Source organism: Lacerta agilis, chromosome 8 (genome assembly GCF_009819535.1).
Source record: "Lacerta agilis isolate rLacAgi1 chromosome 8, rLacAgi1.pri, whole genome shotgun sequence".
Classification (NCBI taxonomy): domain Eukaryota; kingdom Metazoa; phylum Chordata; class Lepidosauria; order Squamata; family Lacertidae; genus Lacerta; species Lacerta agilis.
Genome location: NC_046319.1, coordinates 17343994 through 17371651, shown reverse-complemented (window position 1 = coordinate 17371651; position 27658 = coordinate 17343994). Strand labels below are relative to the sequence as shown.

The 27658-nt window shown below is 45.4% G+C and overlaps 1 protein-coding gene across 2 annotated transcripts; it reads right to left on the bottom strand.

The window, feature by feature from the left end:
* Positions 1-43: 43 nt before the first annotated feature.
* MMP23B (matrix metallopeptidase 23B) lies at positions 44-27254 on the bottom strand. 2 transcript variants are annotated; one of them, XM_033156350.1, is made up of 10 exons: positions 26483-27254; positions 25687-25806; positions 17347-17523; positions 12663-12808; positions 11305-11444; positions 9036-9203; positions 4366-4530; positions 2164-2274; positions 1035-1161; positions 44-646 (listed from the first exon to the last, which is right to left on the bottom strand). In XM_033156350.1, exons 3-10 carry the CDS (start codon positions 17515-17517, stop codon positions 472-474), a joined length of 1203 nt encoding a protein of 400 aa, XP_033012241.1. In that variant the 5' UTR covers positions 17518-17523; positions 25687-25806; positions 26483-27254; the 3' UTR covers positions 44-471. The 2 variants fall into 2 exon arrangements, with proteins under 2 accessions (XP_033012241.1, XP_033012242.1); XM_033156351.1 differs by lacking the exons at positions 25687-25806; positions 26483-27254 and adding an exon at positions 18931-19147.
* Positions 27255-27658: the final 404 nt, after the last annotated feature.

Below are 27658 nucleotides of genomic sequence, written 5' to 3'. Positions count from 1 at the left end.
ACATCTGCTTCTACATCTTGTAAGGAAAATCAATGTTTATTGCAGCTGAATTTATTACCAAGGTGACATTTCAGTTATTCTCCATCTGGTAGCCACTAGACATTGCCACTTCCCAAAGCTGTTGGCACCTCCCCAGACCTAGATGTCCACAGGTGTGGGCTTTGTTTGGCCCCCCCCCCCGTACATTTTACAGGCTCTCTTTTTGTAAACAGTAGCAAGATAAACAAAACAGCCGTTCTAGCTCCCATCTCTTTGACCTGCTAAAACTAAAATATACAGAACAGATGGGGAGGAAGGCCCAGCCTCCCCACACACATTGCCCAAGCCACACCTGTGGATGGGCTTTGCTGTTTTTAAGATCAGGTGCACTGCTGAAAGTTAGATATACAAAACGACAAGCAGAAAAGAGGAAACCCAACATGGGACAGAACCACTTGGGTTATACCAAAGTCCTTTGCAAAGGGTTCCCTGCTAGTGCTTCAGCCTGACCCTCCAGGAATACGTGGTGAGGATCTGAGACTTTTTCTTCACTACACAAGTATAGGTCCCTTCATTGATGACGTTGGCTATGATGCTCATGTGGTCGTCATTCAGAGACAGGTATCCCGGATAGGAGTATTCCAGAAGCTCCTTCTCTTTATACCAGCTGTGTGGAAAAAGCAAAAGGGGAAGAACAATATTCACCAAGTTTGATCCCTTTAACCATGCCCTGGAGTCCTGTGTCCAGTTCTGGGCGCCTCATTTTAAGGAGGATATCGACATGCTGGAACATGTGCACAGGAGGGTGACTGGAACCAAGCCTTATAAGGAATGGTTGCCTCAGTATAAGGGACAACCAGCATCAGGGGTTACATAGGAAGCTGCCTAATTCAAGGTAACCCACTTTCCTGCATTGCAGGGAGTTGGTTTAGATGAGCTTCAGGATCCCTTCCAACTGCACAATTCTAATGACTCTCAAAGATCACATACAGACACACACACTCCAAAAAGTTAAAAGAGACATGCATGGCTCAGCCCTAAGTGAGATTACTTACTAAACTTTGCCTTTTTTATGAATGATCTTCTGGCCACATCGGAAGGTAACGTTCCTGCCTTCGGGAACAATCCTCGTTTTCATCCTTGGGGGAGGCGGAGTTGGCATCACCGTTGGGAACGGGAATTCTGCCGGCAGAACAAGGAAGGGAAAGGAGATCGAAACAAAAAGGACATATTGTCAGCTTCGAGCTACAGATTTAGGATTACACGATTGTTTTCCTGCTGTCGTCTTACTAATTTTGAAAATTGAGGAATCTTGGGAAAGGGCTGGATTTCAGTGGTTAGAGCATCAGCCTTGCATGCAGAAGGTCCCAGGTTCAATCCCCAGCCTGAAGAGCTGCTGCCAGTCAGTGTAAAAAACACAGAATTATAGGGTTGGAAGGCTCCCCAGGGATCATTTAGTCCAACCCCCTGCTGCAATGCAGGAACCACATCTTAAGAACCCCTGAAGCAACTACTACTGAGCCAGGTTCAAGGGCCTTTTCTTAACCACATGAACCCTTATATCCTGGCTTGATAACCTGCAGGAGCATAGCTGGTCATTCCCCCAATCGGTGATGCTAATTTGAAACCAACACAAAACGCAGCCTTTGGTGTCATTGGCCCAGTCATGTGGGAACTCGGCCCATAGAGATTCTTCAAGCACTTGTTTTTCAACTTTTAAATGCCTGCTGAAAACTTTTCTATGCCTCCAGGCTTACGCAGGCAATTAACAAACAACAGTTATCCGATATCTGATCTCAAATGTTTTAATGGCTTCATGTGTGGTTGTTGTAAACCACTCGGATGTTTTTTTAAAAAATGAGTAAAGGTATATAAATATTCTATTAAAAAATACAGGATCATATTATCATTTATGAATCGCTTCCCATGACGCATCCCATCTTCCTAATGTCTTTTGGATGTTGCATTCCAAACACCAGAGAGAGACTCCCAGCTATCAGGAGAATGTGGCCTGTTATTAGCTCCCATTAATAAAATATCAGCCCATTATCCTGGACAGGCCAAGCTATCAGCCTAGCAAAAGAGCATTCTCCCCTAGCGTCTATTGCTTATAAATATATTATATATCCCTTTTAGAAGCAGATATCCTTGAATGCTAGATTCAAAGCAAAGTATATTCATTACCTGAGCAAAAGTCGCAGCTATATGGACAATGTTTCTTCATAAACTTCCTGCGTGTTCTGCAGTAGCCTTTCTGAGACCATGAAGGACATATGAAGACTCGATCTTTACAGCCTGAAATAGGAAGATTCATTAAAGGTGGCAAAAAAAAAAAACTTTTTAAAAGCTGGTTGAACTTTGTGCATGTTGATTTCAACTGATGTTGGTCCTGTCAACAGAACTGTACCCACTTACTTACTTATTTATTGGAAGCATTTTTTTAATCCTGCTTTTCAGCTGAGAAAGGCTATACATGAGTGGCTTATAGCATAAAAGGAAAAGATATGGGGAGGAAGGTGGAAGAAAGCAAGCTCAAGGCACTAGTTACTGGGGAAAAGTTCCTGTAGTAACCAGCCAGCATGAAAAACTTTGTAGAGGAGTCGTCCAAGGTAGCTGATCTTTCAGCCGAGTCTTTAATTTTTCTTTGCTCCAACAGTTGAAAAAGCATGCTTTTGAGGGTGGATGGTTTGAGTGGAAGAAGCATATTTACAAATATATGTGAAAACTTTCCAGGTCACCAGAATGCAAGAAGAATCTTGCTGCACAAAGGGTTAAGAGTCATGCATCCATTGCTCCGCCTACTGTTTTCCTCTGGTCCCGCCCACTTCTGGCAGGTGGCCCTAGGAGTCAATGCGGCCCTTGGGGGGCTGCAGAAATGCCACCCCCCCGTTGTGTTTTGCAACCAGCACTGCAGATCCTGAGTGGAGCAGAATTTTAGCCTGCCTCCAGGTTCCCTTCTGACCCCAACTCTTAAAAGATGCCCAGGTCAAATGAGAAGGGGAAGGAATGCTGGCTGCATCAGCAAGGTCAAGCTCATATAATACATTAGAAAAATCCACACACACACACACCCCCAAAAAAAAAGAAAGAAGGAAAATCAAGCTCAGCTGGAGCCCGTTTTGGCTTCACAGCTATCGGCACTTGTTATTAGAAGGAGCGAAGCGAAACGTGCGAATGGGAAGGTGGCACAGAAAGCAGTCCTTCAACAGCAATGCCAGTCCAACCCTTTTTTCAAACTGTAGGAAAACAGGGCTGGCTCCTGATCCCTCCACTGCCAGAGCTATGTTCTCATCAGGCCGTTTTCTCCTCACCCCACCTCACCCTCAGCTGTAAATACAGCATTTCACAGAATTTCTATGATGGACCAGAAACGTATCATTTTCTCTCCCCAATACTAGTTTTCAGAGGCCCAGCCTCAGGAAATCTGGGGAAGTCTGAGCCAGTAACTTCCAAACTGAAGACATGCGGTGCGGCCTGCAGGGATAAATGCTGCTTTCAGGAGAGCAGAGGGAGCCACGGATGTAAACACGTTTCTGCAGGGAAGCAGCAGGGGACAGGCAAGCTGGCACTCAAGAAGGCAGATTGGTGTAGTGGTTAGAGTGCCAGACCAGGTCCCTGAGAGACTAGGGTTCAAATCCCACCACACGGCCATGAAGATCTCCTTGCAGAGCTAGCTTGGGGCCAGTCCCTGTCTCTGTAGCCTACCTCATAGTGTTGTTGTGAGGATAAAATGGGGAGGGGAGCCACATACAGCCTGCCATGTGTGTTGGAATTGTTTAAAAGATGTTTTCCTAGAGGAATCATAGAATTGCAGAGTTGGAAAGGACGCTGACGATCATCTAGTCCAACCCCCTGCAATGCAGGAATATGCCGTTGTCCCATACAGGATCAAACATGCAACCTTGGCATTATCAGCACCACGCTCTAATTTTAAAGTGTTAATTTTATTAAAATTGTTCTATCACTTGCTGTTTGCCACTCTGGGCTCCTTTTTGGAGAAACGGCAGGATTATAAAGTTAATAAATGATATGTCACCATGAGCTCCTTGGAGAAAGGCAAGAAATGATTTTTTAAAAAAAACAAAATAACATAACATTTGGCCCCTATAAGCTCATCATCCAGCCCCTTTGCAGCGTCCCACTCCTAAGAGCCCCCTCCCCTGCCTGAACCCAAACCACAAAGGGCTTTTTAACCCTTCCTCCAGGGAGCCACCATTGCCACTGAGCTAGAAGCCAGTCTCCACTCTCACCTCTCAGGCCATTTTGCACATGCAGCAACCAACGCGTGAAGGGACAGGGCAGCAGAAGAGCTAACAGTGCTTAACTGTGCAATTGTTGGTTGAGTCCTTGCTTTCCCTCCTTGCAGCCAACCATGCTCTCGCTCACCGTAAAGGCGGAAGATCCCCCACATCTCGTCCTGCGAAATGGTGTTTTTCCCAGTCAGGGTGGCGTTGATGTGCATCAAGGCATTGGGGTCCAGGGAGTGCATGAGGCCCAAGGCATGGCCGATTTCGTGGGCTGCAACGTGGACGAGGTCTGTAAGCCAAACGCCTAAAGAGAGAGAGGGAGTATCGCTGGTATCTAACTCCAGTGAAATTAGCAAAAATGTACAGGAAAAATAATAAGAGGTGTTGGAAGTGTGATAAAAAAGATGGAGAATTCTACCATATGTGGTGGGCATGTGGAAAAGTTAAAACATTTTGGGAGATCATATATAATGAGCTAAAGAAAATATTCCAATACACATTTCCAAAAAAACCGGAAGCTTTCTTGCTGGGGATGGTGGGAAATGAAATCAAAAAGAGAGATCAAAGATTTTTCCTATACGCAACCACCGCAGCAAGAATCCTGCTAGCCCAGAATTGGAAAACACCAAATTTACCAAAGGTAGAAGAGTGGAGAAGGAAGCTATTGGAATATTTAGAAATGGCTAAATTAACAAGTAGAATAAGAAATCAGAGAGATCAGCAGATAGATGTGGATTGGTGTAAATTCCTAGAATATTTAAAAGACAATAGAAATGTGTAATTCACTTACAGGTGTGACGAAAACTCTTGCAAAACAGCAGAAGGGAAAAAGGAAAATTTAGAAGAAATATTTTGACGGATTTAATCAGATAAAATTAAAGAAAGGCGAATGAATGAGGTATCTTGGAAAACTAATGTAGAGGTGGAGGGAAGTCTAAAAACTCGGCAGAGTTTAAGCTAGTCAGCAAACCACATAATATGACAAAAGTGTATTTATTTTTTGTTCATTTATGTGTTTAGTTTTGTTGTTGTTTATTTGTTTTTAAGATGCAAAACAATAAAGAAACTGTTAAAAAAAAAAAAAAGAGAGAGAGAGGGAGAAAGAAATACTCAGTGTCCTTAAATCAATAACGCAACAGACCAGAGCACCAACCGGATGTACAAAGCCACCTTTCGCCGGATCAGACCATTGGGTTCACCTAGCTCAGTACTGTGTAATGTAATCCAATCTGATTTCAGCCTGAGATCACAATGATGCTCACACACCGGGGTACCGAGTTTGGGTTGATGCCCCCTTTTCACCACTAAAAGCAGTCAGGAGAGTTGGATGGAGAGCAAGCCAAGCAAAACCTTTTACAATCTACCAGTTGGGTTTTTATCAATCTGATTTGGAGGCAAGATGCCTTGTGGACTGTTGGCAAGAAGCAATCTTTAAAATGTCCATTCCCCCCACTCCACCCCGCTTGGCCCAAATTGGAGGAGTTGTGAAATCTGTGGCGACTGTGGTGAACTAATCTATAGTGGTCAGTTAAAACGTTATAAATGCATTATAAACGTGAAACCAGAAGGGTCTGCAGAGCAATGTAAAATCGTCAATGTAACATTGCATTGAGAGCCGTATAACTTTATTTAAAGCGTTTTTATAATCAGTATAGATCCAGCCGGTGTTTACGCACAATAAACCCCAGGGTGATGCAACACCTTTCTATTTTCTCCTAAATATGAAACATGCTTGCAAAGCCTCAGGACACATAGAAAATCCTGCCCTAGCAAGCCAGAACGTCAATAGATGTTCAGAGATGGAAGCCAGCCATTCACATTTCACAAGGTCCGGCGCCTCAGCAAATCTGTGCGTGGAACCAGAAAGATGTGAGAGAGCCGGCAGTTAAGTGCATTTCCCTCCAGTGATTTTTTTTAATAGACTTTATTTATATTCAAAGACTTACAAAAATAAAAAAATAAAAAATAAAAACACATACGAATACATTATCTGCCCCATTCCTATTATCCCACTCTCCCCTCACCAATGCGTGATTTTATTTACTCCATATTTAACTTTCTCTTAGTTGTGTTATTACTTTCAATATCATTATCCTATATCCTTTTATTTTCCTTTATATTTCCCCCTGTACGTTTTACGCCAAATCCACCAGAATATCACTATCTGAACAATGTACCACTATGTAATCTTTCACTCCTTCCCATTCCTTTGTTATTTCTTGATTTGAGCAACCTCTGATATTTGCTTTAAATTTTGCCATCTCTTACCATTTCGCACATTTTACTTCTCTAATATTGTTGGGATTTTCTCTCCTTTCCCATTTTTTTGCAATTAATAGCCTCGTCGCTGATGTGGCATATAGGAATACCTTTATATTATTTTTGGGAATTTCATCCGAAATTAAGCCTAATTAAAAACGATTCTGGTTTCTTTATAAATGTAATTTTAAATATATATTTCTAATTCATCATATATCCCATTCCAGAATTTGTTTATCTCTTTGCATCCCCACCATAAATGATAAAAAGTGCCCACCTCCTTTCTGCACTTCCAACATAAATTTGATTGATTTTTATATATTTTAGATAGTTTTTTCCGGGGTGATATACCATTGGTACAACATCTTGAGCATGTTTTCTTTTATTGTTGAACATGCCGTAAAATGCAAATCTCTCCTAAATAATTTCTCCCATCTATCGAATTCAATTATATGACCAATATCCCTTGTCCACTTAATCATAGCCTCCTTAACAATTTCATCTTTCAGCTCCCATTCTAGCAATAATCTATATATCCTAGAAATAACCTTTTTCTTGGGTTGTAATATTTCACTTTGTAGTTTGGATATACTTTGTTCAAATCCATTCTTCTTGTCCTGTTTAAATATTTGTGCTAATTGGTGGTATTGTAACCAAGTATTGCAATAATTTTAGATTTCTTCGTATGGCTTTAACTTAATCTCACCCTCTTCCTCCACTATTAATTGTTGGTATGTGGGCCATCTTGTTTCTGAATTGCTTTTCTTCACTGACATGGCCTCCAGAGGTGACACCCATTTCGGAATTCGCCAATCTAAAGTTCCACACCCTCCAACATTTCTCTGATGAAAAAAAACGAACGTCCCAATTCCATAATTATAATTTATACCCCATACATCTTATTGGGTTACCCCAGCACTCTGATAAGCTTCCAACATATATAAAAACATAATAAAATATTATTATTATTATTATTATTTAAACTTCCCTATACGGTGCTGCCTTCAGATGGCTCAGGGGTCAGATACCCTCCAATGAAAATAGGGACATCCTAAGGAAAAGCGGGACATTCCAGGATCAAATCAGAAACCGGGAATACTTTTCTAAATCAGGGATGTCCCTGGAAAATAGGGACACTTGGAGGGCCTGAAGTTCTGGTATGTGTCTGAATGCTCATAAAGTCTCCATCTGGTCACACTGTGAGGACTGTTGTAGGGTTAAAAAATTGGGAGGTTTGAAAAAAATAAAGGTGGCTGGGCTGGGGTGGCGACAACAATTGTTGCGGACACTTCCCGTCCCTATTGAAGACCCATCTGCTTAGCATTTAATGTCAAATGGAGCCTTTTAAACAGCAGCCCGGTCCGTAATGGAGGCATCTGCTGCCCACAAAACGTCCACGTCTGCAGGAAATCTGGTGATCCAAGTGAACAAAAATGTAAACAGCCCTCCCCCCCCCCTTGTGGACGAGAAATCAAGGGAAGGAACAAGGCAAAACCTCTCCCCACTGATAGCACAACTGCCTGGATCTATGCTGGGGTGGGAACGGTTTGTAGCAACTGTGGTTGCAGCAGCCCCACTGAGTCACCGAAAACTGAAGCTGGACCGGCTACCCCTAAATCTGGAACGTTCTGTGTGCAGAACTCCTTCGTCAGCTCACGTCGCAGACATTTCTCTCCCCCCCCCCCCCCCGATGTCTGGCAAGACAGACGTGGAACCAGGAGGGGAGGGTGGAAGCTGTCTAATCTAAGTCAACCCCAACGAAGGTCAATGCATCAGAAAGCTTTGATGCTCCTCATGGGAAGAGTCTGGGCACATCTTAATTGTCTAGCAAACCACTCAAGAGGATTGCAGGCTGCTTTTTGTTTTTAGCAGTTCCCACTCCCAACCAAACACTGTAAGGAGCCTTACAGGCCTCCCCGAACAAGAATAAAAATAAATCGATATTTTAAAAATATCTGTGCTGAAAAAGAAAGTGAGGTTGTGTACGCATTATAGGCTTAAAGCATATTCCAACGCTGCCCCCGCTGCCCCCCCAAAAAGAATCCTGGAACTTTAATTTGCCTCTCACAGAGCTACAATTCCCAGCACCCTTAACAAACTACAGTTCCCAGGATCTTTTGCAGGGGGGGTGTACTCTGAAGGATTGTAGGCGGCCTCTGAGTGACTGAGAAATCCTGTGACCTGTATATGCATTTATTATGACTGAGTATATCTGCATAATATATGCGACAAGGCAGAGTTCACACAGTATATTCAAAGCACATCCTTTCCCTCAATAATTATGGGCAATGTAGTCCCAGAAACCCCATATAAAACTGCAGTGTCCAGAATTTTTTCAGGGAAAGAAAGAATATTTTTCACGACCGAAGGGACTAGAAACTTGTTTAAAAAAAAAAAAAAACAAGAACAAAAAAGAAACCCAGAAAGCACCTGCAAAATCACACACAAGAAGAGCTGTGTGTAAATTCCACGAGGAAAGGCAGCGAAATGGCACCAAATGTTACCCACGATGATGCCGGCCTCAAGAACCGAGACACGTGATTCCCTTACCCTTTTTCCAGCTGAACCTCGTGTTGCCCACGATCCAGTATTCATGGTCGTCAAAATGGATCTCGCCTGTCTGAGGGAAAAAAGCGTGGGCAAGCTCTCCCGTTGTCCCATCAAAACAGTGGTGGATACTGGACTCCAAGCAGTCTGTATGGTTTATGGAATAGAAGCCTGGGGAGAAATGAAAACGGTGAAATGGGATCACTTAATAACGGTGGAAGCTGGTCCATTAGGGCCAAGGACGCACTTTCTCACCAGGCCCCTGCCTGCCCAATGGTTTAATTTAAAAAATGAAAAGGGAAAATATTTTATTGATTTTTCAAAGGAAATGACCCCCCGACACACACATCCAACAATGCCCTCTTCTCACTGCACCCTCCAAATGCAGTTTCTTTGTGGAAAAACACTGAGTGATAGCCCGTTGCGTGTGTAACAAAAGAATGCCATAAGTCTGGCTAATGCCTTGACTTCCTTAGTTAATTTTTCAGCGAGTGCCGAGGTCCATACTTCTTGTTTCTACTGCGATGATTCCAAATGTCCTCGGGTTGTGGAAATATATGTGCAAGGAAGCAAACGCCACTGTCCCAACTAAGACGGGGTGAACGGACAAGATGGCTGCCTAATACTGAGGTTGTACACACATCCGTGTCTTAAAATGCAGAAGCTGGTTTGAGGGAAAGCGCATCAAACAGGAGCATTTCTCAAGAAACTACGGGATGGACACGGATTGTGGCTGGTGTCATGTGCCCTTGGTTTCAAACGCCTACAGTGGGAGCCAGAGTAAGTGCTAATGGTCTGAGTCAGACCATTGGTCGATTTGGCTCAGCATCACCCACACGGACCGCCAATGGCTCTCTAGGGTTTGAGACAGGGAGTCTTCCCTGCCGTACCTGGAGAATCCCCAAGATAGACCCTGGAACCTTCCTTGTGCAAAACCACTGAGCTGTGCCCTTTCCCCATATCGAAGTGGTAACTTCAACAATATGTTGCAGTGCTGTTCTACAAGGTGTGACCGGAAAGTTCGGTGAATGGTCACAGAAATCGGACAGCGAGAAGTATTCAAACATACAATCATCATCGGAAACCCAAGAAATGCTCGCAATTGTGTACGGAGATGAAGCTGTAACTCAAAAGACAGTGTATGAGTGGTTTAAGCATTTCTGCGAAGGGCAGCAAACCTTCGAAGATGACCCTCCATATTCTCCCACCCTCCATATTCTTCCCATCTGACCCTACCAGATTTCTTTCTTTTTCCAAAACTGAAATCTGCACTGAAAGGGCACAGATTTCCCAACATTTCACACATCCAAGCTGCTGTGACGAGGGAACTGAAAGCAGTACGAAAAGAGGACTTCTCCAGAAGTTTCCAACAGTTCTACAAACAGTGCATTGTATCCGAGGGGGCCTAATTTGAAGGCCTGTAAGGTTCGAATATTTCTCGCTGTCCCATTTCTGTGACCATTCACTGAACTTTCTGGTCACACCTTGAATGTTCCAGCCAGCCATGCCCTCTGCCAAGGCCCTCCATTCCATCTTCCTTGCCCTCCCTCCATCCTAGCACAAAGCATTCTGTAACCAGTGAGCATGTTCAGTCCTCAGCGGGGTTGCTGTGGGTCACCCCCCCACACACTTTCAGAGTTTTCTTCTGAAACCAGCACTATAAGAAATGGGCGTACCCGGGGGGCGGGGGGGCAGCCCCCCCCGAAGCAAAAAAATAAATAAAAATTAAATGGTTATCGGCAGCCTAAAAGGAAAAAAAAGCTCGACTGGTCTTTCTCCCCCTCCCAAAATCTCAATAACAATTGAGCTCTTCCGCTCTTGCCGAGACAGTTGGCCACTGTGTGTGTGTGTGTGTGTGTGTGTGTGTGTTGCGCCGGCTATTTCCCCCTCCCTCATGCCAACAAAGAGCTGGCGTGCCTATCAGAGACCGGATCCTAGCCTGCACCCTGCTTGGTCAAATGGGGATGCAGGCTGAGACTCGGGCAGTGTCAGGGGGCGAATTCATCGTTGCCGGAATTCATCGTTGCAAGGGAGCTTGGCAAACCGAATTCCCTTGCATGGTGAGTAGTTCCTTTGCGAGGACTGAGGATCCTGGGAAACTGAGTTCTTCAGCCATTTGGGGCTTTCTGTTGGGGGGTGGGAGTTTTTCTGTTTTTTGAAGCTGTTTTTGTTTTTTGAAGCTGTTTTTGAACCTGAAAAACCAAGTCTTCCCCACCCCCCACCCCCAGTTTTGATCCTGGGTACGCCCCTGCTATAAGAGGAGAGCCCCTACCAATTTTTAGGTCACTGGCTGCCCTAGGCGGCACCTCTCGGAAGCTGAAGGGGGAGACTTCACTCCACATGCGGAAAGCGGCAGACAGGCCCTTCCTTGTCTGGCTCTCATTGATGATGTTCCTAGGGAAAGACAGGATCCTGGAAGGAAATGGAAATGGAATGAAAATAAGAGGCAGCTTTGGAAATGTTTGAGCTAATAGAGACCAGAGGGACTGTGACCAGAAATGGCTGCTCAGCCCCACCCAGACTTGGAAGATCACATCGTATCACAGAGAGAGAGAGATGGGGGTTGGGAATTATAGGGACAGAACTACCCAAACTGTATTGAAATCAATTCATCTATGCAACGGCAGCGGCGAGAACGTTGCTTGCCCAAAAAACGGAAAGGAGAAGTCGTCCCAACGGAAGAAGAATGGATAACAAAAACTTATGGAATATGCAGAAATGGCGAAACTTACCGGAAAAAATAAGAAATCAAGATAACAAACTTTTTAATGAAAGAATGGATATTTGCAAATAAACTGTAAACAAATAAGAACACAGGCAGGATTATCGTAATAACCTGCAGTTTTATAAGAATGTATATTTAAATAGATGAATAAATGAGTAAGTTAAGTTAATTTGGAATATGCAGAAAATATTAAAAATAAATAAATTTAAGGAACCACAGAAAGAGGGGGAAGGAAGTCGAGTTTTGAAATGTTAAAATGACTGTAAAATGATTGAAATGTATAAAATTGAAAATCATAAATAAAAATTATATTAAAATGTAAACAGAGAAAAATCCCTGCAAAGGGTGCCATATTAAATCCCAACACCTCCTGTTTGAAACCTTGGCCTATAGACCAGGGCTGGGAAACCGTGGCCCTCCAAGTCTTCAGAATTGCAGCCAGCCATGCCCCTTTCCAGTACCCTCTATTCCATTTCCCCTCCCACTAGGCTGCCTTGTCCGCCCACCTTCCAAATGGAAAGTCAGCATTGCCTGTGTGGATGGAAGACAGAGCCCTCCCCTTTATCATTTCCACCCCCTTCCCATAAACCAGTATTCAAAGCAGGAAAGGGGGGAGAAATTTACATTGCAATGTATTTTCCCCAAACAATCCCTAATTTGCACTTCCTCCAGTGTTAGCCAAATAAAAATGCGGTTATACTTTGAAATTCCCATGCCTCTGACGCAGTTTGCCAAGCCCCCTCAAAAGTACAAAAATATGCATATTTGAGGTGTGCATAAAAATGCACATACATTTGTAAAAACCACATGCATAAATGTAATTTAACAGAGAAAATCCATTGCAAAAATTAAGTATTTGACACCACCCCCATAACTATTAGTATTTCTACAAATCCTGGCCTTACTTGTATGTGAGATTGAAGTGGTCCCACTTCAGGTGACCCGGAGTGAGAGTGTAGCGTTTCTTCCGGCTATGGGGATGAGGTGGAAACTTGCCATCTCGGAGAGCAGGGGGAATTCCAGGAGGAAAACCGTGAAGTGCAGGATCTGCCTTAAAAAAGCCAAGCCAAGCAGGTCAGGAGGAGAGCTCAGCATGTCAGCTTTGCACCAAAGCCTCTGGGTTGGGTCCCCGTTACGTGAGAGGCAGTGTGGTGTAGTGGTTAGAGTGATGGACCCAACTCAGCAATGATTCAAACCGGGATGACTGTGGGTAGGAATGTCACAGAATTCGAATGAAAACTGAATCAGAAAAATCGTTCCGTGGCCAGAAAGGAAATCAATCCAGCAAATACAATCAGAATCCGCTGTTTTTGCTCGATCTGCAAACAATATGTTGTTCCAACTGCAAACAACACATCATTTATTACTCGCCCTCTCACTGCCCAATTTGCAATGTATTTCCTTTGCATTGAATGAATGGGGGGTGGAATAACATCACTTACACTATTAAGCCATGTGATTTTGCCACAGTGGACAGTGAGAGTAATAAGCTGGCTTTTGGTGGACTGAACAGAAACCGTACTGCCTGTGATGAACACAGAGTGAAAAGGAAAACCAAGCCTTCTTACTTTCACATCCGAGGGCCAGTCACTGTCTCTCACCCTACCCTACCTCACAGGGTTGTTGTGAGGATAAAATGGAGGGACAACCATGATGTACACATGCCCTGCCACGGATATACCAATAGACAGAACATGGGAGGCTAAAAGAAGACTATAAGGGACGCGTCTTTCTTTTATGAAAAAGCTAATGTCGCCATTCTGCCACTAGGTGACAGTCTAGAGAACAAGGTGGTTTGAGGGCAAAACTAACTCCGAGCAGCATTTCATTTTTGTAAACTGACCCCAATCTGAAACCCTGGAGAGCTGCTGCTGGTCAGTGTAAACAATACTGAGCTAGGTGGATCAACGGCTTGGTACAAAGCCAGCTTCTTGTATTCCTCTCTTCTGCCGGGCAAAGAAGGGGAACCTGAATGTGAAACTAGCATGAGAAGTGGGCTCTGGATCTCAACAGGGAAAGAAACAAAAGGTGCAATTCAAGGAACTGCCTTGGATTCCCCCCTAGCTCTTGTCAGGAATGGTTGGTCTTGGAGCTGAGGCCAAGCTGGCTTAGTTGAGATGTTGGACTCGGAAGACCTTTCGCTAGGTGTGCAGCTCTCGGTCTCAACAGCCCTGATGAGCTGCACACAGTGGAGGCTGGTCCATTGGGGCAAATGGGGCACTGCCCCACCAACCTCATTCTGCCAGTGTGGTGTAGTGGTTAAGAGCGGTAGACTCGTTATCTGGGGAACCGGGTTCGTGTCTCCACTCCTCCACATGCAGCTGCTGGGTGACCTTGGGCTAGTCACACTTCTCTGAAGTCTCTCAGCCCCACTCACCCCACAGAGTGTTTGTTGTGGGGGAGGAAGGGAAAGGAGAATGTTAGCCGCTTTGAGACTCCTTCGGGTAGTGAAAAGCGGGATATCAAATCCAAACTCTTCTTCTTCTTCTTCTTCTTCTTCTTCTTCTTCTTCTTCTTCTTCTTCTTCTTCTTCTTCTTCTTCTTCTTCTGCCTGCCTTTTTTATTACACCAAGTCCAATGGGCAGCCCTGCCTGCCAGCGTCCTCCTCCTCCTTAGTCTCGGGGACAAAATTAGAATCAAGTAGGCTCTGGCGCCACCTGCTGGTGGGCTCCCTGCCTTCTGCCATCAGCCTCTTCTACCAAATGATGCCAACCAACTCCCAGCCTCACATGTTTTTTCCCAGGAAAGGACTGTGAGCCAGGGAAAGAGCTGGCCGGTCCCTTAAAGAGCTCTGCTGAAGGCAGCCAAGCACAAATGAGCTTTCTTTAGGGCTGCCAGCTCTCTGGTTGCAGCCCCAGAGACTCTTGTGTTTCGGGGTCCTTTTTTTCAGGAGCTTGGAGCTGGAAACTTTAAGCATCGAGGCTGTCAGCTTGTCTCTATAAATAACAGGCTTGAAATCCAGGGGTGGCTGGTGCCCATTGGAGGCTGGTAGGTTGGAAGGCAGGGAGGCCAACACTAGGTGGCGCCAGAGCAACTATTGGCTGAGCCAACTAAGTCTACGTTTGTCCCCAGCCTCTTCCTCCCTGTTGAGTTGTACAAGGGGCAAGACCAAGGAGGAGGAAGCTGGTAGCCAGGGGCACCCCCCTGGATTGGATGGAAGTAAATGACAGTCAGGGGCTGCCCAAGGGCAGGCTGAGGTTGGTGGGGCAGTACCTCATTTGAGAGCCAGTGTGGTGTAGTGGTTAAGAGTGGTAGACTCGTAATCTGGGGAACCGGGTTCGCGTCTCCACTCCTCCACATGCAGCTGCTGAGTGACCTTGGGCTAGTCACACTTCTCTGAAGTCTCTCAGCCCCACTCACCTCACAGAGTGTTTGTTGTGGGGGAGGAAGGGAAAGGAGAATGTCAGCCGCTTTGAGACTCCTTCGGGTAGTGATAAAGCGGGATATCAAATCCAAACTCTTCTTCTTCTTCCCTTAATAGACCAGCCTCCACTGTCAAATCCCCACTTGGCTACAAAGCCCACTGGGTGATCTTGGGCCAGTTGCTCCTTCTCAGCCCTGCCCTGCTCTACCTTGCAGGGTTGGTGTCAGGCAAAAATGGAGGGTGGGGAAGTGCGAGCGAGCTATCTTGAGCTCCTTGTCCGCTTGCCTCCTCTGTGTAGTTGTAATAAACCGGCTCAATTAGCAACGCGTTGCAAGGGGTTGGACTAGATGATCCTTCGGTTCCCTCCCAACTCTGCACTCTCTTCACAAAAGCAGGCGGCTCTGAAACGTCCTACCCCTTGTGGAAGTGAGGAAGGGGAAATGCCATATTGAAACAAGACTCTTCTCTAGCTTAGGATCTGTCCTGAAACTTAAAATAGGGCACACAGACATACACGTGCTTTTCCAATGCGTCTGTAAGTAGGTCAAAAGTCTGATCTCACTCCCAAATCTTTAGGAAAGAAAGAAAGAAAGAGAGAGAGAGTGTGTGTGAAACTTCCATTTTTGGTCCCCTCCCTACAAAAAAAGGATCTTGCAGAGATGAAAAAGCTTCTGAAAAAGGAAGCCAAAAGGATCAAGGGGGTGGAGAGACCCCCCCCCCAATGAGGAAAGGTTTGGGACAAGGAGAAGTGTGGAGGATAGAGGGGCAGGATAGAGGTGTATAAAAATGTTGCAAAGTATGGTGAAAGTGGTTTTGGAGTGGCTTCCCTATCCCTTCTTTCATAATACTAGATTTTTGGGCAATCCCAAGGAGCTGGATGTTAAAAGACTGAGGACAGGCAAAAGCAGGGACTTCTTCATACAATGTACCTTTAAACTGTGGAATTTTTGATGGTCGTCAGTCTGGAAGGCTTTAAAAGATTAGACCAATTAATCCACAGAGGGTAATTGTCTGGGGAAACTGAGGTTCAACCCATCAACTCAGCCCTGAAAGCTCAGTTGGCAATCTTGGGCCAGCTGCTGTCTGTCGACGTAATCTACCTTACAAGGTAGTTGCAACTGCAACTGCAGTTGACTACTGCAATGCGCTCTATGTGGGGCTACCTTTGAAGGTGACCCGGAAACTGCAATTAATCCAGAATGCGGCAGCTAGACTGGTGACTGGGAGTGGCCGCTGGGACCACATAACACCGGTCCTGAGAGATCTACATTGGCTCCCAGTACGTTTCCGAGCACAATTCAAAGTGTTGGTGCTGACCTTTAAAGCCCTAAACGGCCTCGGTCCTGTATACCTGAAGGAGCGTCTCCACCCCCATCAATCAGCCCGGACACTGAGATCCAGCGCCGAGGACCTTCTGTCGGTTCCCTCACCGCGAGAAGCAAAACTACAGGGAACCAGACAGAGGGCCTTCTCGATAGTGGCACCCGCCCTGTGGAACGCCCTCCCATCAGAAGTCAAAGAGATGAACAACTACCTGACATTCAGAAAACACCTGAAGGCAGCCCTGTTTAGGGAAGTTTTTAAACTGTGATATTTTAAATGTATTTTAATGTTTGGTGGAAGCTGCCCAGAGTGGCTGGGGAGACCCAGCCAGATGGGCGGGGTACAAATAAATTATTATTATTATTATTATTATTACAACCATTAAAAAATTGAGAGGTGTGTGTAGTAATAAATTAAATCGGTGGGCCTTACTTCTAGTTATTAAGCATGCACTGTTAACCCCACCAGAAGCTTTTTCTGCCATGCCAGGAATCTAAAAATGAAATATTAAGAGGCAATACTTGAACTCTTTGCTGTCTCTTCTGCCCAGTGGACTGGGATGTGGGACCTGAGTTCAAATCTTTGACCTCCATGCAAAAAACAACAACAAATAAACCCACAACACCATGAGATATAATGGAACAGATGAGCAAATATTAAAGTTGCCATTCCATTGACTATGACCACACAGCAAAGAAAAATAAATGGTGAAATGCAACAGACCTGAGTTCAAATCCCTGTCCAGTGGGGCAATCTTGGGTCAGTCACAATCTCTCCATCTAACCTACCCCACAGGGCTGTCGTTGGGATGAAACAACCGCCTTGAGCTAATTTGGGGTGGGGTGGAAGGCATGATATTAAAGCAGCACACAATATTTGGAAGAAAACGGGCCGCATCTTACCTCAGTCTCTCTTGCTTTCGTCTCAAGCAAACCTTCCCGAGCGGCCAGCAGACCCAGGAGCGGAATAATGCATAAGAAACTCAAGATGCAAGGCCATTTAGGGCTTCTCTGCTTCTCCGTTGGTAGAAAGCCACGAGAAAAGCCGGCGGAAAACTTTTCCATATGCTCCATGCCTGGCTTTAATTTAAAAACAACAACAATGCAACACAGCAGGAAGGAAGAGAGAGAGAATCAATGCATGAAGTGTCTGCAGCAGCGGCAAACTTTGCTGGAAACTGACAAAACTATTTGGAGGGGAGTGTTGAGTGGGGGGCAGGAGGGAAGAGAGGAGTAGACTTTACATTAAACTTTGGTTTGATGAGCCAAGTGGCTTTTTTTAATAAAAAAAATAAAACCAGCTCCTGCCAAGCCGTTTCATATTACTCTGTGATTTTCTGTTAACAGAGGAGGGAGAAAGGGGGGTGGGGTGGCAACCACTGGACAGCCCAACAGCTGTACTCAGGGAAGAGAGAGAGAGAGAGAGAGAGAGAGAGAGAGAGAGAGAGAGGGGCAGTTCAGCCAGCTGTGTCTCAGCAGCTGGAGCAGGGAGGCGATTTATGCAATGACACCCTGCTCCCAAAAAGGGGGGGAGTATAGGAGGGGAGGAGAAAATGGTGGGATGGAAAGCAGAATTCAGAAGTTTCCCTTTGGAATATTTCATCGGGGGGATGTTCCATGTTAGGAAATGTGTTGTTCATTGACAGGCATCTTCTAGGAAGGCAGGGTGGGCAGAGACCAGTAGGAGCATCAGTTTCATCTGGTTGCTCTGCTTTCAAAAGCTGGTAAACAACACTAGATCAAAGAAAGAAAACAAGGAGATCCAGGGCAATGCCAGTAACCGCTGCTATTCTTACTATATAGAAGCCTCATGCCCAGTGTTACTCGGGAGTTCTAAGAAACAGAACAAAAATCGGTGGGATTTGGAAAAGTTCAATCCGCCATCTTGATTCAAAATGGCGCCCAGTTAAGAACTCAAAAAGAGCCTCCTGGATCAGGCCAGTGGCTCATCTCGTCCAGATACCTGTTCTCACAGTGGCTGACAAGATGCTTCTGCCATCTGCAGGCAGGCTATACAAGAAGCTTGCCTTATAACAGGTCAGGCCATCTTGCTCTGTACTTCCTGCACTGACTGGCAGCAGCTGTCCAGGGTTTCAGATAGGACTCTCCCAGCCTGGCCAGCGAATGCTTGTAGCTCAGTGGCAGAGCATTTGCCTTGCACCCAGAAGGTCCCAGGTTCGATCCCTGGCATCACCAGGTAGGGCTGGGAGAGAGCCCTGCCTGAAACCCTGGAGAGCTGCTGCCAGCCAGTGCAGGAAGTACAGAGCAAGATGGCCTGACCTGTTATAACTAAGGCAAGCTTCTTGTATACCTGCAGATGGCAGAGATTGAACCTGGGACCTTCTGCATGTAAGGCTCTACTCGCTGATCTGCCTCCCTTTCTCTACTCCATCAGTGATGAGCCCTAAACTGGTACCACCCCAGAGCAGCATAAAAATATAAAAAGAGGATTATAGGAAGCAATGAGGAGATATAAGAAACCATTACTCAGTTCTCTCCCTTGGAGCCTCCTTCAATCTGAGACAGGCAGAAAAGTCTGCCGTTTCCCTGGAGCAAGAGAAACGGCTTGCTATCCCTGGGCAGGTTAGGGTCATGCTCACGCCAAGGCAAGGGCGGAACGGTTTTCGTTCAAGTCAGAGAGCACTTTCTTGGAAAGCAAAGCTCTCTCGTTCCCCTCGTGCTTCGAGGCGGAGACAGACACAGCTCCTAAAAAAAAATATATTAAAAAATAAAGTCAGGAGAAGCGAGATGTTTGTTCTGAAAGCAAGATAGCCAAAGAAAACCTCTGCTGTTTGAGCAGCGGGCACTGCAGCTGGGAGGTGTGTGTGCCAGGGGAAAAATCAGATGGAGAAAGGGACTTTGGAGGGGAGCTTGCATAGGTTTAACAATTGAGAAAGATAGGTGGGCGTCTGGGAAAATAAGCCCCAATTCTCCTCCCCTGCAGGGAATTGATAAATTATTGAAAGGGTGGCAAGACGAGACTTGAATGAGGTGCAGCCTGCAGCCCCAGCGGGCAGAGATGCCTGAGCGGGGTTCGAAGCCTGGGCAAGACATCAAGGTTAAGTCTGCGATCCGGGCACAGGAGACGAGTTCAAAGCCCGAAGCACTCGTGTACAACATCCATTGCGTAGGCCTGATGTGGCCCACCAGGCCTTTTGATCCAAATCACGAGGCCGTTTTGGCCAAGTCATGCCTACAAGCTGCATCATCATATGTGCATGGTGTTTTGCAGGCTCGGGCAATTAAGCTGCTAAATAATCATGGGCGTTTTTTTTTCATTTTAAAGCCTATAATATAAGCAAGTTCATTGAAAACAAAAGAAACTTAGACCTGGCCTAGGCATGCTTCGGAGAGAGGTGGTAGACTCCCCAGGTCAAAAGTTTACAGCTTCAGATCGTAAGTGGGGGTTAGGCTTATCTTCCTAACCATAATGAGGACTAGGAACTTGCGGACTTTCTTTAAAAATGAAAATTGATAACACTTTGCACTGCATTCTATCCCCTGATTCTATACCAGGCCGGGGCTTGCCCCAAAGGATGGAAAATAGCCCTGTCCTTAACTGAACCATGCTGTTACTTTCTCCATATTTTTTTTTAAAAGGAAAGGCTGGCCGTGTTTACATGCTTTGACACACAGCCATGGTAAATGGTATTACATAAGCAGCACAACAGGCTATTCTTAATTCTCCCTTCTCTTTAATGAGAGTTTCTACCTTCCCCCCTCCCTTCTTTCAATTTTCACATCTGGCTGTTTGACTTGGCCGGTTCTCAATGATTGTTGAATCAAGCTCAATTTAAGTTTTGGCCCAAGGAGAGGGGAAAATATTCCTTGCAGCCTCGCATGTCTTTTTTAGTCCTGTGTCAAGAAGCGAGATAGAAAAGACAGCGGGGAGGGAAGGTCCTATGGAGTTATAAGAAAAGGGCTTGGCCATTGTGGTCATTTGAGGATTGTGGGGGGATTTGAGTCAGTTCCCCTTTACAGGTCAGCCTACCTAAGTCACGCTTTCTGAAACAATAAACCAACTGAAATGTAGCACTTCTCCGAATTTTGCAATGCCAAGTAACGTGTAAAAAAAAAAGTGCACCCCATGGTAAAGTGTGCATTCAAAAATGCATACGCCAGTGAATGCAACATACAAAATTATATGTTATTTTAAGAGGACAATTGCATGCTCAAAAGGAGCACATTAGCCAACAATGCAGACAAAATTGTGTGTATGTCAGGAGAAAGTACATGCTGATGGGTTTGCGCGAGGACTAAGGACGTCGGTCAGTCTGCAAACTGATGTGGAAATGTGCAGAATGAAACTTAATATTGGAAACTGAGCAAACATGTCCTGGAGGCGATAACAGCGCATTCGTGGTGGATATATACTGGACCGTCCCCACATAATTCTGCTTTATTAGTTGGTTCTGCAGTACTTCCCGAATGTTGCCGCACTATTTCACTACAGGACAACAAAAGTGGGGGCAGGGGAACAATAACCCCTGGAAAATTTGTGGTACAAAAAGTTGCAGGATTTCAGCAGAAGTCACATCACACACACTGATTGGAAACGAAGCGGTGTGTCCACCTCAAAACTTCTGCAGGTGGAAAGCAGCCCTTAAACTGCCCCTGACACCTTTGTGAACGCAAATCATCATGAACGCACAAGGAAAGCATATGCCTGGAGGGGCTGCAAAATATAAAGAACAAAAATCTAAGGAGCAATGGAGAAAACGTCTTCCGTCAAGAGAATTCCAAGAATTTAAAAATTTGTTTGCGGGACAAGATGTCCCAGACAATTATGCACATCCACAACTCACAAACAAATCTCTCTCTCTCTCTCTCTTTCTCGTCAATAGCAGCAAGCTCGAAAATATATCTGAGATTAGAACGGAAATGCAGGCAGAAATTAAAGAGAAAAACACCGAGACTTAAACCAGCTGCTTGCAGGGCAACACAGATTATGTCTTTGATTCACTGCCCTGTTTGCAACCACAGCTATCTAGACACCTCTAGCAGCTCATACGCAAGCAAGGAGGCGAGAGTCTGCTGCCCCCTGGTGTTTCTCCCTAGGAACTGGCATTCAGAGGTATCCTGCTCCTGTACAAGGAGGATCCACTCTTAGCCATATACTTAGCTGTTAATAGTTGCTGGCAGACCTACTCACCATTAAAATGCATTTAATCTTTATGTACATGATTCATTTCATCATTGCTAGCCCTACCGGGAGATACCTGGAACCTTCTGCATTCAAAAGGGATGCACAACCACTGAGGTTTGCATTTCCTCAAAGGTCCATCCAGCACAGCATCCTTTCTGCTAGAATGATGTTCCCAGAAAACGTTCACAAGCCAAGGCATGAAGGCAGCAACGTACTCCTATTGTTCATCAGCAGCACATGCTGTTTACCCATATACTGCCTCTGATGCTGGAGGTTCCATTTAGTCATCATGGCTAGCAGTAATTGAGAGAGATATGCATATATATTGGCATCACATACAAACATCCATAACAAATCGCGAGATTTCTTCTATGCTGGTTAAACGTCTGCCTCACAACAGATAAAAGATCCTCTCCTCGGCAAAGTTTTGTTAGACTCCTTTCTCTCCCCAGGGCTACAACAGTTTAACATAAAGATACAGCAACTTGGGCTGTCAATGGAACTTTTGTGTTCAATGTCCCTTCCAACTGCCAAGGCTATAATAAAAACTAGGTTGCGGGATACTGAACGCCAGGAACTAACAGCAGCAGCAGAGAAAACATGTCCCCCTCTTTACTTTCAACTCTCTTGGGCACATGAAATTAATCACAATTATCTGGAATTTTTGCTTAACCCCCAAGAAAGAAGGGCATTTTCGCTGGCCAAGTTTAACTCAAATCCATCAAACCTCCTTTGGGGAAGGTTCTCGGGCATGGTGGAAGGAGGAAGAATTTGCCCATGTGAAGACCACTAGGTAGAAACTCTCTCACATATGGTTCTTAAATGCAAACTATATGTAGATCTCTGCCAGCAATTCCTTGATCAACTCTGCATTCCCAAATGGAAACCAGAGTTGGAGGTCACGCATTTTCTATTATCGGGGAATGATCAGGAGCTCACCAAGCTAGTGGCTAAATATCTTTATCTAGTTTTCTGTCGTCGAAATACATTGCAGACGTCTGTTCTCCCTGGAGACCCAGAGACGTGACAATACACTGCTCTGCCCTCATCTTTTGGTAAATGCCTTATGCCACTGGGGAGGTGGTAACTCTGTATTGATTTGTTATGGATGGATGTATGTGATGCCATCCCATTTTAAAACTGCCCAGGCGAGAGAGAGAAAGTGTTACATAGACAGGACATGATTAAACCCGCATATATTTCTCTCAATTCACAAAAAAATATGAGGGCACTCATTAACAGCTCCTCTTCATCCTGGAGAGAAGTGACTAGTGGGGTGCCACAGGGTTCTGTGTTGGGCCCAGTCTTATTCAACATCTTTATCAATGACTTGGATGATGGGCTTGAGGGCATCCTGATCAAGTTTGCAGATGACACCACATTGGGAGGGGTGGCTAATACCCCAGAGGACAGGATCACACTTCAAAATGACCTTAACAGATTAGAGAACTGGGCCAAAGCAAACAAGATGAATTTTAACAGGGGGAAATGTAAAGTACTACACTTGGGCAAAAAATAAAATAAAAAATGAAAGGCACAAATACAGGATGGGTGACACCTGGCTTGAAAGCAGCACACGTGAAAAGGATCTAGGAGTCTTGGTAGACCATAAACTTGCCATGAGTCAACAGTGTGATGCAGCTGCTAAAAAAGCCAATGCAATTCTGGGCTGCATCAATAGGAGTACAGCATCTAGATCAAGGGAAGTAATAGTAATAGTACCACTGTATTCCGCTCTGGTCAGACCTCACCTGGAATACTGTGTCCAGTTCTGGGCACCACAGTTCAAGAAGGATACTGACAAGCTGGAACATGTCCAGAGGAGGGCAACCAAAATGGTCAAAGGCCTGGAAACGATGCCTTATGAGGAACGGCTTAGGGAGCTGGGTATGTTTAGCCTGGAGAAGAGAAGGTTAAGGGGTGATATGATAGCCATGTTCAAATATATAAAAGGATGTCATATAGAGGAGGGAGAAAGGTTGTTTTCTGCTGCTCCAGAGAAGCGGACACGGGGCAATAGATTCAAACTACAAGAAGATTCCACCTAAACATTAGGAAGAACTTCCTGACAGTAAGAGCTGTTCGACAGTGGAATTTGCTGCCAAGGAGTGTGGTGGAGTCTCCTTCTTTGGAGGTCTTTAAGCGGAGGCTTGACAGCCATCTGTCAGGAATGCTTTGATAGTGTTTCCTGCTTGGCAGGGGGTTGGACTGGATGGCACTTGTGGTCTCTTCCAACTCTATGAAAAGGTTGGTGGTCTTTAAGAAGCTACTTTATAGGTAGTGAGGATTAGAACCCTGGTCTCCCAGGTCCTAATCTGACATTCTAACTCAATTCTGAACATTGGGAATTTCTGCTCCAGCATCTGTTTTTCATCAAACTTCTCCAACATCCCTTCCATTTACCTGGGAATTGGGCCCAAGCTAACCCCCCCCCCCAGAAAACCCTTTGCTACTTATTCCTCCAAGGTAGGCCATGACTTTCCTCCTCAGCTCATCACAATGCAAAGGGCGAGAAGCCAGCTCACCCAGAGTTTGGAGGAACTCTCAAATCTGTTTCAGCAAAATAAAGCAAACAAACATCTAACTGGTGAAAATGCAGGTGGTCTCTATTCAAAGGTGGCATTTTGTGCTTCCGGGGGATCCCGCTGCGCGACTTTCCCCTAGGAAAGCCAAACATTAGAAGAGAATGGGCTGTGCCCAGAGGAGGAAACAATCTTTTCCGATTTTAAGTCTTTGTAAGACTTATCAGTGACATTTGTAGGCCGCCCCGGGAGCCTGCTCTTGACTGGATAAATAAGCCAGGCTTCCGCAAAATCCAGATGCGGTCCACCTTGACATTAAAAAAAAAAAAAAAACTTTGGCAAACTTGAAAGCGCGCAGAGAGCTGGAATCATCCAACCTACAAAACAGCGAGTTCCTGGGGCTTTGTAATGAGCCTGCCGGGGCAGGACCTGCTTGATCGCACCACAGGTTTTTCCGTTCTACAAAAATCAAGCAGGGAGGAGATTCTCCCTGCCTTCCTCTTCACAGCAGGCTAACCCCGACTTCGCCTGCCCTTCACAGCTGGGTAGAGAAAGGGAACTACTTGTCCGTGGTCTCCAAGCATTCACCGCTTGTTCACTCAAGCCGCACGTCTTAGCATTGGGCTAAGTGATGGAAGAACAATTTTCTGCAGGGTTGGCCAGGGCTGGAGACAGCAAAGGGAAGAGCTTCCAAAATTGGATGCAGTCAACACCTGAGGGCTCCCCCGGATCAATGTCTTTTCGTGCAGCGTGTCATTGACGCAGTGATGGTGCATTGGTGGCGGATTTGACCAGATTCGTAGGAGGGACTCTCCGAGGGTCATCTAGTCCAACCCCCTGCAATGCAGGATTCATACAGCCCTGTCCACACATCGTTCCGCTGCATTAGCTGTTCGGTGATGCTCTCATATGATCGCAGACGACAGGGGCGTTCTTGCGCTCTGTCATAATCACTTACGTTTATTACGCACACGGCGCCAAAAAGTCCCAGGGTTGCTTGCAACCATTTAAAATTCAGATGAAAACAAATTGCAGTCACAGGAAGAGAGCTGGTGCTGAAAATGTATGTCTCTCAGGTGTCAAATGCTGAGGTTGAAGAGTTGCTGTTTACTTATGTTACTGAAAATGTGTAATTTATTATATTATGATGATGTAGCAGCAGTAAGCCTTTTTAGCATGTAAATGGCAAATAAATAATAGAATCATCAAGTTGGGAGGGACCCTGAGGATCATCTAGTCCAGGGGTCAGCAACCTAAGGCCCATGGGCCACAAGCGGCCCACAAGCCGCCCCTGAACCGAGCAGCCCACAAGGCGAGTCCCCGCGCACTGCACTAAACTGGTGCAGCGTGGTGCAGGGACTCACTTCCACGTTGCCAGAAATCACGCTTAGGCTACAGAAGCCTTTCATTGCCACCAAAAGCGCAGAAAACCTTAACTAGCCACCCTTCTGAGATTTCAGCCACAAGGGCTAGAAACCTTTTTTAAAAACCCACAAACCCAATATCATCAAGGCAGCTGAATTCTGCAGCCAAATGGCATACACAGTGGTAGGGAAAAGAAGACAAAACACTCACCTTGCCATCTGTCCAAGTCGACCCATCTCACCGATATTGTCCAGAGTGCTTCAAAAGGAGCAAAGGCACTGGTGTTTGTTAAACCTGGACGTCATGCCAACCATGGTTTATTGTGCCATTCTGGAGGCAGAGGATATGGTTCAGGATCCTCTGCTTGGTTAATAGCCGTGTAAGGTCCCATACCTCCAAAACTATTGCCATGTGGTTAGTTCCACAGAATAAGAGTATGAATTAGGCCCCCCCCCATAGGGGAACCTCTTGTGAATGAAGTATCCCCAAAGAGGGCATGGATGGTGGCTGGCTGGCTGACTGGCACCAGGAAATGAGCACCCTACGCCACCGCATTTTATTGCTGGCCCCCTTTTATAAAAATACATACAGTGGTACCTTGGGTTACAGACACCTCAGGCTACAGACACTTCAGGTTACAGACTCCGCTAACCCAGTAGTACCTCAGGTTGAGAACTTTACCTCAGGATGAGAACAGAAATCGTGTGGTGGCAGTGCGGTGGCAGCGGGAGGCCCCATTAGCTAAAGTGGTACCTCAGGTTACTAACAGTTTCAGGTTAAGAACAGACCTCCAGAACGAATTAAGTTTTTAACCAGAGGTACCACTGTATAACACGCCTACTCTGCTTGTGAAACATACAGCCGTTAAGGGATTTTGGGGTGTTTTGGACTATGTAATTCTGTTTGTGTGTTGTGTACAAGAAGCCCCAAGAGGTGCATGAAACAAGGCCATGTACACCAGGTTGCAGAGCAGAGGGAGAGAAGGGAAACAGGGCTATTCCATTACCTCTGCTGAGAAACCAGCTGTCTTTGAACCTCTCTGAACTTTGTCCTCACAGCACGTGTCCAATCAGGCTACCTGAGCAGATTCTATCCCAGCCAGCCATCATAGTAATTTTCAGCATTGGTGCCTTGTGTTTCCTCCTCCCTCACCAGTCCTTTTTCCTCGTGTGCCATGTATTTCAGATTGCAAGCTCCAGGGTTCAGGGACTGTCTCAGAGCGACCTGGAAAAATCAGGAGAGCGCACCTTTGGGGGCTCCAACTAAAATACATAATAAAAAAAAACAGTAGGCCCTCCCCCATCGCTAAAATCCTCTGCAACACGCAGAGACCAACAGCAAGGCAAGCCTAGCAAAGAGAGTCCCTGGGAAGTTTTGAAACAAGATTCAGCAAATGCCTTGCACATTTCCACCAGACCTGTGTCAGCATCTGCTTGACCCTGAAAGCAAAAACACTCAGTCGCATTAAGAGTTTAGACGAGCATGGCTGACTCAATTTGGTACGCTGCAGCAAACCATGGTTTCCCAACACGCAACTGAACTGTGGCTTAGAGCAACTAGTTGGCTTTCACTCTCAGCCCCCACCCCAACCTACCCAAAACATAATAAATTATCCTTCTTTCTTTACAATGCAACAGCCTCTGGAAAGGAACTGTTGCGTTTGCTGTGGCTTGTCAACGTTCAGTTCACACCAAAGCCCAGATCTGGCTCCCTTTAACCACAAGGAGAGTGTTAAACGCCTGAATCATTTACACCAGGCATGGCCAGGGGGTGGGATATGGAAAATATCTTAAATTAAGGGTGGGATGGAGGGGGAAAATTGTTTGTTAATTCATTTTTTCATTTTTATTGTAATTTCTTGACTTTTAATAGATCTCTCTTATTGGAAAACACCTATGTGTGGCATTTTGAAGAAAGAAAAACATTTGCACTTCAACATAGAAGAATATTTCTGTTTCAGTGTTTTGGGTTTTTTTTTATCCAGTACCTGTTTTCTCTCTCTCTCTCTCTCTCTCTCTCTCTCTCTCTCTCTCTCTCTCTCTCTCTCTCTCTCTCTCTCATACACACACACATAATCTCTGTCCATCACCATTTATCATATTGGATCATGGCTTTGTTAAAATAGAGGATCCTCTAAACTGGAAGGCGGTGGGGGTGGGGGGGGAATGTGTGGAATATTTGG